The 10,189-nt window shown below is 32.7% G+C and overlaps 1 protein-coding gene across 4 annotated transcripts; it reads right to left on the bottom strand.

The window, feature by feature from the left end:
• Positions 1–219: 219 nt before the first annotated feature.
• On the bottom strand, positions 220–10,097 carry LOC123310651 (alpha-tocopherol transfer protein-like). 4 transcript variants are annotated; one of them, XM_044894196.1, is made up of 8 exons: positions 9,944–10,097; positions 4,288–4,487; positions 4,106–4,200; positions 3,883–4,036; positions 2,678–2,871; positions 2,021–2,131; positions 1,753–1,903; positions 220–299 (listed from the first exon to the last, which is right to left on the bottom strand). In XM_044894196.1, the coding sequence occupies exons 2-8, from the start codon at positions 4,472–4,474 to the stop codon at positions 235–237; spliced, it is 957 nt and encodes a 318-aa protein (XP_044750131.1). In that variant the 5' UTR covers positions 4,475–4,487; positions 9,944–10,097; the 3' UTR covers positions 220–234. The 4 variants fall into 4 exon arrangements, with proteins under 4 accessions (XP_044750131.1, XP_044750133.1, XP_044750132.1 ...); XM_044894198.1 differs by lacking the exon at positions 9,944–10,097 and adding an exon at positions 7,413–7,433; XM_044894197.1 differs by lacking the exon at positions 9,944–10,097 and adding an exon at positions 5,870–6,019.
• Positions 10,098–10,189: the final 92 nt, after the last annotated feature.

Raw genomic sequence — 10,189 nt, 5'->3', positions numbered from 1 at the left:
TCAACCTGAAATGTGTTTAACCTCATTTTTTCCGTTTCTGCAGAAGCAGCATTCAACGGGACAAACTATATTATTGTCTCCAGATGTTGCATTTCTAATGTAACACAAGCTGATTGGAAGAATGCAAAAACTTAAAAATACACATTGATATCATTTTGGAATATGAAGTGATGGTTGAGGCTTCTCTGAAAACTGATTGACTGACTTCGACTTTCGTCAAAAGTTATTCCAAAATTATTCCACCAACGAATGCTGCGCTGTAATATATACAGGATTGGAGTATGAAACCAAATTAATATCTGTGAAACGAAAAGGATGATATTCATGAATTTTTGCAGACAAATACAACGACGCATAAGTTATTTTATCGGGTTATATTTTGTAAAACCTTAGATCGAATTCTTACAGACGCAGTTGAGAGAAAAAGAGCAATAAATTACTTCAGGGAACAATGAAATATTTGTTAGAGTTGTTAGTATTATTTGGCTGTCACTTTAAGAAATATATAGTGATAAGGTGTTAATCATAATTAAATCAATCAGCTTTTGGAAATTACGAATTTCTCTAACCTAAAAATGAATGATGTACAAGAAATATTTATACGCCTCTAACTATAACATAATTTATATATCTTTTCATCAGGAAATAAATAAAAATTTATGAACGAAATTTCCCTATCTTTTCTTCGCTAACTTTTCAGAAAGTTTTGAATAATAAATAACAACACTCAACAACAACACTGAACAACCATTTATCTCCCTAGCTAGAAGTTCTCAAACTTGAGAAAAATTGAGAAGAAATAGGTGTTAGAATCATGTGACCTATATGATGAAAATCCAAAATTAAGCTGAAGAAATTCAATTTTCACTATGATAAGTTTTATATACTACTATATGCGTTATTACTTCCGCCCTCTAGAAGAAGTTATGTGTAGCATGTGAAGTGCTAAAATTCTTGTTTTAGTGAAAATCATGTGATTCAGTTAAGTCAAAAATTTAATTTTTTTCAGGCAGAGCATATGTGACTAGTAAGCTTTATTCAAACTTGCAACTTTTTGTTTGTTCGTAACTACATCACGAAACATTATACATACGTTGAATAGTGGTTGATTCTGCTAACATTTTTCCGGAACCATTTTCTAAAGGGAGGAATGTTTCGAATGGAAATAGTGGAATTATAATTTCTAGAAGAATGGGTAGGATTATCAGAAAGCAACGATTAATTTCACATAGATACATATTTCCATAAAAAATAATATTTGTTACAAAATTCTTTATTTCCTAATATAAAGGATCTTATATGTGTTTGAATTTCCTATAGCTTAATTCCATAAATTTACACTCAAATTATGTAAACAAAATCAGTCTTTTCCATCTCCGTCCTCCACTTTCTCTTTCACGTAGCCGTAAATGTTGCAGGCTGAAAAATAAGAGAACAGCCGTTTAATTCTTCTCTTTTCCTCTTACTCAACATTTGAAAACATCAAACAGGTTCAGTTATAAATGGCGAATTTCTAACTCTACTTATGTCAACTGTCCCAACACCAAGTCGTTGACCCTGAAAACACTATTATGTTTTCATTCTCAATTATCGGAAACTCTGACATGGAAAGATGTACAGAATACCTATTGTGCTCTACATGAAAACTGGATTGGAAAAAAAATTTTCAAGTAGCTGATTGTCATGGAAATTGTTTCTGAGAAATAATATTTTATGTACCAGATTTTTTCACATTAGAAACCCTTCACTTACGTTCGAATCGTTTTTCGGCGTAGACGAGCATGTCAGAGAAAAGGCTACCAGGAAAATCTGGAATATTAGCTATTCCACCGTAATATGGAGGAAGACATTTGGCAGAGATTTGTTCGCACAAGGGTTTGAGGTTTGAACCGTGGAAGAATAGCTGAAAACAAAAATTTGTGAAAAAATATAATTTCAATATTGTCTCATCCATAAAATATTTCAATTTCAAGAATGATTCTAAAGAGTAAGCATTTGTTTTTTAGAATCTACTACGTACCCTCTGTCTCAGTTTTTCTCCCACGAATGGTTTGAATAATGCCCAAAGCACATTGAAAACAAAAGGTTGATTGATCACATGGATAGCCTTCAATCTCACTGGAGCACATTCCTGAAATAAAATAAAATAAATGATATTATCTAAAAAATTGGACAGAGGTAGAAAACCCAACATCAAGCGCATCTTTTGAATAAGACGAAACGAAGTTTCTTGTTAGTGCTTCTCATTAAGAATTAGTAATAACGTTATCAATGAGATTTGAACTATTATTGATATGAAATTACAAAAAATATTTTGCATTATTTTAGTGAATGTGTAGAAATGTTCTGTTAGATGCTATTTAGAGAGTTTTAAAGGATATGTTGCAAAAGGGGTGACTCCTTCTCCAAAAATAGTGTAGGGACTTCTATATGAATTTTTTTTGAGCAGCCCCTGCCTAATCAGGGGCTGTATCTAAATACAGCTCCCTGGAAATGGCACCTGAAAGAGGTAATACAGAAAATTTTGGTGGTGTTCCCCTATAATTGCAAGGGGTAGAAAAAGACACCCCTAAAATAACCATTCGAATTTTTCGTATCTATTCATTTATGCCCTTCTCAATGGAAAGATACCATTAATGAATGAAATCTCTAATAGAAAAACGTAATTTCCACTTACTTGAACCCAATCGACCATCATCTTGGCGAGAGACGGTGAAAACACATAGACATGTGACAAGCTCAAGCCCTTCATATTCAAAATGACATGCACACCGCAAACTTGTGTTCTTGGTTCGATCATGGCCAGCTCAATTGATAACATCACTGCCCTGAACAGGTCATCTAGACTTACTTCTTTCGGATTCCACTTCGCTGAAAGTTAAATAAGAACTTCAAACAAGAAGGAAGGAAAATTACACTGAATGAACTCCAATATTAGGTTTTGCTAACCAATAGACAATTCAATAAGTTGTCCGTTTTAATTAATTAATTAATTGAGTTTGTTAGTATATGAGACGTTAGATAACTCCTCAACTAACACTCATCAAGACAACACCTGATTAATAGATATACATTAGCCGTAAATCTTGTTTTTTTGACATTGATATGTAGTTGAAGCTAAGGTCATTGTCAAGACTTTATTTGTTTTATTTTTAATCTTTACGAGTGTGAATATTGATTCCATGAAGAAGGTGTTCGTCCATGCACCAGCAAATAACATTGTTTTCTGATCTTGTCAATTTTGAATAAGAAGCGATGACGATTTTAGCACATCCATAAATTCACTGAATTAGGATTCAGTCAACACAGTCGTAAAAGTGTTATCGTTACAATCCATCTGGACCTTCACCCTTGTATCCTTTCATTTGGTGATGTAAATGCTGTTGTTTTATTATAAATGTTTCAGGAATATGGATAAATCTGTAGGGATGAAACTAACTGCGCCACTGATAAAAACTGACCTAGCATCACGGATATGAAAACACTTCCTACATAAACAAAACTGTACCACGATGATTGCTACTGTTAATTGAGATCACGCTCGTCCTCTTTTTCGTTATCAATCAGGTTGACCCCTACGGAAATGACCTAATATTCAACCATATAAGAAATAGCATATAAATTAGGATTACCTATTATTTGAAATGAAAATTTGCATTTGACATTAACCTGATATTCGTTGATTGAGGGCAAATTTAATCGAGTTCCATTTCATTGAAAAACTCTTGGATTGATTTTTCAGAAAAAGTATGATTGACCCGATTGGATTTGACTGAATCCGAATGCTTGAGATAAATGGTGATCCGGCCAATGATTTCGGAGTTATGGGTAACTGAATATTTTTTATTTTTTCGTTAGTTAATCCGTGAAATTTTGACTCACTTCCAACGTTGACTATCATTATTCTCGATCCTGTTGCAGATCTCGTAGGTAAAAATTGAAAAACTTCTCTGTCGAAAACATGTCGTAGAGGTGAAGGATATAAATTCGCCGACCATTTCGGATATTTCGCCTTGAATGTGTAGAATTTCTTCATCTGAAAAAGAAATGAAGTTTAAAAAGTTATCACAGGAAATCTGAATAATTGTCTGTCTAAGAAACTCACTAATCTGAAGGCACTATTTGGATAATACTTGCAGGGCCTCAAAAACTTGATTAAAAACTGTTCATCTTCTACCGGTAGGTTCAATCCAGGCTCATCTGAAATCAATACATATAATGAAGAAAATTTATTCCTGCTCCGAATTTTTGTTATTTTTATCTTTCTACTTAGCAAGTGATATTTACCCTTTATCATTTGTCTTATGGCTTTCAAAGCTTCCTGAACATTTTCTGGTGTCTCACGTAGATCTTTAATAGCCCGATTTTTGTATTCTTCATCTAATTCTTCCAAATCTAATCTAAGGGTATATTCCTTACTCAGTCGGAGGAAAGGGATGTCATCTTCCCCTATCTCCATTTTGAATTCACTCATATCGAAATTTTATCTGTAAACAATATCAATTAATTCCAAGAGTTTGCTTGATGTTCAAATATCAGATTATATAGAAATTTTAGGTTATTATACTATCCTTGAATGGACTTAGGTGCCCCTTAAATCTAAGGAGTAAAATGATTCGTAGCTCGCGAAATATTTTCCATCCAACTATGAATCACTAAAAATGAATCAATATACAATTATTCTGTCGTGATTTTTAATAACAGGTAATGTTGCTACAGCAAGATCTGACGGTTTCTAATGATAAAATAACACACCGCTGTATGGTAAGGTGATTTTCCGCCTCCGCAAAACGAAATATACGGATTTGTTTCTATCATTCTTCTGAAAACGATTTGCTTCTATGCCCATAAACCATTTTCCTACCCTCTCAATATGCAATATAATTATGGAAATTCAAATAATACAAAAGCCTTGATTGAATGATTGAGGAGCCCCTAAGGAATAATTTCTCCATTTAATAAATAAAAAAGTAAACAACTTTCAATTTTCAATTGTTGGGAAATAACCCAACATTTCAATATCCTGGAAAATACAATTCCATGGTGATTGGATAAGCAAGAATATTTTTGTAGGATTAAATTCACCGGAACAATCTTTAAGCAAAAAGTTACAAGAAGGAACTGAACTAATTGATATAATCAGACGAAAGATTAAAATCGTTGTAGATGGATAAATATGAGTGATCATTTCAACGAACCTGATGATTGTTATAATGGTCGGATGCATCAACTAATCCGTAAATTCACGGCGTAAAGATTATATGGATACTATTGGTGGGAAATTACGAAAAAGTTTACTTTATTCAAATTGTTCACTACCTACTCTTTCATCATTTTATTTCATCGAGTTTAATTCATTGGCGTTGAGAGGAATATTGTGACTGTATAAGATTGTTGTGTTTGTTAGATTGGTTATTTGTTACTTCCAAAATAATTTTTTCATTTTTCAAGAGCAACCAAAAAGTTTTCTCGTTTCATATTGTTTTTAACAAATCGAAAACTACTATCGTGAAAGAATTGGATATGATTGAATAAAATTTATGATTTTATCTAAGTGTTTTGAAGCAGAATATTAATAACAAATTGGAAAACCTTTTTTTAACTGTTATTAAGATAAATTTTTGAAGGAGTGATATAGAGCTATGAAAATTTTCACATCCCAAAGCATACTAACTACTATTACATAAATTCAATCCCGTTTTTCAAAGTATTCACTAATAAGAAAAAATTCAAGTTAAATCTAGGGATCTGACTTGATGATTTATACTCAGATAGTTTCAAAAGTGCTCAACTCAACAAAGAGCTGATCGTGCATCCTTAACTCGTATTTTAAAACATCTCAGCAGAATACGAATACTTCAAAAGTTACCTTAGGAAGTAGCAGATCGGTAACCGACTCATAAAAAACACTCGCAACTATTATTGTTTCAACCGGCCGCATAGAATAACTAAAATGGACTGAGATGAATCGATAAGACACAACCAAGCGAACCCACGGTCATTCACAATCACTTCTTACAAACCACAAACACGTATATTTGCTCATTGAATCGTCTTTTGGTTTTCCACCAATCTCGATGTTAGCGAAAACACCAAGATACTTATGAAATCCCTAAATAGAAAGACCACGTTCTGATGGACCAACTGCCTTTCCGTCCTTTAAATTTTAGGTGTTGGAAGCTGCATCCGAGTTTCTTGCGGTGTGGTAATTCCTGACGACCCAGATATTTTTTGTAATCTTTAGGTAGACGACCTTGATCCTCTCATTTGGTATGCATAGTGAAATTTTCGGAACGAATTCTCTTAGTCTCTTAGGGATATACTATGAATCACGTGATATTTTGGGAAATTATTTTTGGCATTGGAAAGTTTTCTTTTGTTTGGTTGGATCGAGGAAACATAGGAATATTAGTTTATTTGGAAAATTAATCCTGGTGTATTTTTATATTCATTCAGGTCAAGAAAATCTTGCTTTCTTTCAAAGATAATTATATTTGATTATCCTACAACCCTACATGAATAACAGTAATAGTATAATATTCATATACAGGGTGTCTGTAAACAAATTCGAATGACTTAGGGATATTCTTCGACGAAAATAAGCAGGGGTAGTTCTTATAAATTTTTTTCGAAATCGTCCCACCCTCCTAGATACAGCTTTTGGAAGGTGATGACGAGTTGAAAAATTTTTAATTTTTTTTACGGGTTCTAAAAAACACGGAGTCATAAAACGATACATAATATGAAGCACTAAGTAGATGTTACTCAAACAATTTTTTTAGATCTCATAACTTTATCATCAGGGATTCAAAATAACAACCCCTTATGATTTTCCTTCAAAAATTGTTTTCGTGGGATAGATCCATCTATCTAGCCATCTAATTCTGGAGAAAAAAGTCTGTTTCAAAATTTCGATACAGTCGATACTTTTCTGGGAATTAATAATTTTGAAAATTTTTGAAGGAAAATCTAAAGGGGTTTTTATTTTCAGCCCCTAATAATAAAGTTATGAAATCTTAAAGAATTGCGTGAGTAACTTCTACTTAGTGCTTTATATTATGTGTAGTATCATGACGTAATATAACAAAATCAGGTTTTCACAGCCATTCCAGAAATGACCTTATGTTCACCAAAATTTTATTCCAAAATTATTGAAACAAACTTTATGAGATTTGGTACAAAAATTAAGTACCAATGTTTCTGCAAGGTCAGCTTTCATTGCCCCATTTCGATGTTAAAAGTTGAGGAAAAAATATATCATACAACAAATTCTGTTTTAATTTACTATTCTACCCCAATTTTTGCTTCAAACATCCTCTTTTGGAATTGAGATTTCGTTTACTTTGAACTAATGTACATGTTAGAGTTTGGATGTTTAGTTATACATATATTATATGATATTTCGTACTCACATGAAAAAATTACAAAAACACTTCAATCTATTTCAAGGATCACACAAGAATAAATTCTGATAACAAAAAAAATAAGGACTTGAATCCACGATAAATTTTATCTTCGTTGCAAATAATTTACATGCGTAGCAAGGTGATTTTCAATAACCGTTATTGAATGATATTTATGCGTGATATTTTCTTTGTATTCAAAAACATATTGGTATTGGTATTGGGTATAGTTTCGATACAGACTAAAGTTAATCTTAGAGTCCTTAACAAAGAAAGCTAAAGTGAATAAAAGTTGATGCGAAATTCAACTATTCATAAGACAGACACAAAACGAGAGCGCGAAGATTTCTTCTATTTCAAGCCAAAAGCCAAAGTTACACTGATTAAGGACACACAATTTTATTGTAAGAAATCACTTTATCGGAAATTCTGAAAAACAGAAAAAATTATGAGAATATTTTGAAAACTACGTAATTCATATCAATTGTGTGAAAATAATTAATATGCGCGATCATTCTTTTCCGACTTCTAAGAGGAATCCAGCAATGTAGATTTATCTTTCCCATGGTATTGTTAACCAAACATGAGTTGTTCATTGGTCCTTATAATTGGAATATAGCATTCTAATGTTCTCTCTCCATCTGAAATATTTCTGAAACATCTAGGAATAGATATTTCTTGGAATTGTTCATTTGAATTGGGTCGAAATTTAATATATTTTTGGATTATGGTGACAAATTTCGCTTAAGTAGAAGATTACTGAATAAATAGGTATTTCACCTTTCATCTCCTGTTAGATTAATAGAGCAAACCTGCGAAGACTAGCAATGATTATAGAAGTTGAAATTTTTTTAACGACTATTAATTCTGCTTGAAATATTTATCGTTATTGTGTCAAGGAAAATTAAGTTTTGTTATGAAATGAGAAGTATTTACATGTTAGAGTTTTATCGAGTCGATAGTTATGAAAGAAGAAATCAGAATAATATATTAGTTTTCAATCGATACTTTATAGGTGATTGATAAAAATCTGGCGAAGATTCTCTTCAGAATTTCTGTCGTCATTAAAAGAGGAGGATTGAAAGGTTATTCCTATTAAATTTCAGTTACCGCATAAACGGTTATTATAATTAGAACTCATTGAGATAAATTCGTTCACTTTGTCCTGTATTATTAGGTACGTGTAGTATATTATAGTATTATATAGAAAATTCTTCATCCTATACAAAATTTTTTGTGTGAATCTACAATCAATTCAATAGTACGTGCATCCATGATGAGTTTGGCTTCTTTCTCCCAATTCGAATATCTTTTATATTCCTTTATGTTTAAAATTTCTGATAAATTGTGTTTTTTCGAGTCAAAACACATAAATGAACATATTTTAATCTTCTCATACCTAAACAATATTTTTTCACTGCAACAAATTACTGTTATATACATCTTTGTTTCGTAGCAATAATCGAGACTAGATGAATATTTTACGTGAAATTCATGATTCTCAACATAATTAAAAAACAGAAATTTGACAAGGCGAATGGAAACCAATGGTCGCATTCAGCGGACGAAACAGTTGCGCAACTGTTACCAAACGCTAGCGTAAACGTTCGGTGACATATGCGCTACATTCTCAACACGTTCTGGAGCGGACGCCACTTTTGGGAGCGGATTTGATTTGTGCTAGGTAGCGGTAGCGGAAAGGAGCGAAAGTTGGACTTGAACTGAGTAGGTAGTTGTTATTTAGTGTGGAAGATGCACGAGCTTGAGTTTGTTGAGGAAAATGAAATGAAAATTGATGGAAGGTAATAAAGAAGGATGTTAAATAAGTTATAGGAAATATACTAGAGCAACAAAGTAATTCGTCAGAATTGTAGGTTATGTTTTTCACAAAAAAAACTGACTTAACCAGCACAAGGTTAACGAAACTTAAAAAATCCGTTTGTTTACGTCTTTCCTAAAGACTTCTCAACTAATCAGCTGATAGTGACAGCTCGTTGGACTGCCTTATCCTATCTCGGCTTGCCAGCGAACGTTCAACATGTTCCCGACCGCTACCGCTACCGATGGGTAGCAGAAGCGTTTTGCGCTCCGTCCGCTGAATGCGACCAATGATCTTATAAGAGGTACATTGCCTCAACTCTCCCTTGGCGAATAAGGGTAAATAAATAGTTTCAAACTCATTTCTCAGAGAAGCGTTGAAGGGCATGTTTAGAGTTTGACTCTACTGAAATTACTGACCTATAATAATAATAATATTCTGAATGTTTCTGTGTAGAAATGAAAAGAAATTGAATAAAGGAAATTAAGCATATTAAATAGAGTTAAGTGAAAAATGCTTCCACTTGCAGGGTAGCAGCACTTGTTAGGTAAGCATGCTAGTGAAGCGTCTATTTATTAATACCTTTTACTCAATATTAAGAAATATTCCTCCCAACGAAAAAATAGAGAGCTAGGATAGATCCTGGACATTTTTGTTCTTAAAAGTACCTATATTTCCTGAAGAGATCCCTCTCATTCTACGCTTTTCAAGAATTACTCACCAAAAAATCCACTATCTCCAAGAAAACAAATCGACAACCTAGATCTGGACACTCTGTGACTTCGCATATGGAACAGAACAACGAACTCAAAGCTACGTACGACTGGATTGTGTTTCAATAATACCCGTTGCATATAATAGAACAACTGCCATAACCTATTGACATCCAGCGGTTATATGAATAAATTATTATTTTTCGGACAGGATCCGATGTTCAATGAAAGCCAAATGGGTCATTTGCAACGTT

This window comes from Coccinella septempunctata, chromosome 4, assembly GCF_907165205.1.
Source record: "Coccinella septempunctata chromosome 4, icCocSept1.1, whole genome shotgun sequence".
Taxonomy (NCBI): domain Eukaryota; kingdom Metazoa; phylum Arthropoda; class Insecta; order Coleoptera; family Coccinellidae; genus Coccinella; species Coccinella septempunctata.
The sequence above is the reverse complement of the archived record's forward strand: the minus strand, read 5'-3'. Positions and strand labels throughout refer to the sequence as shown.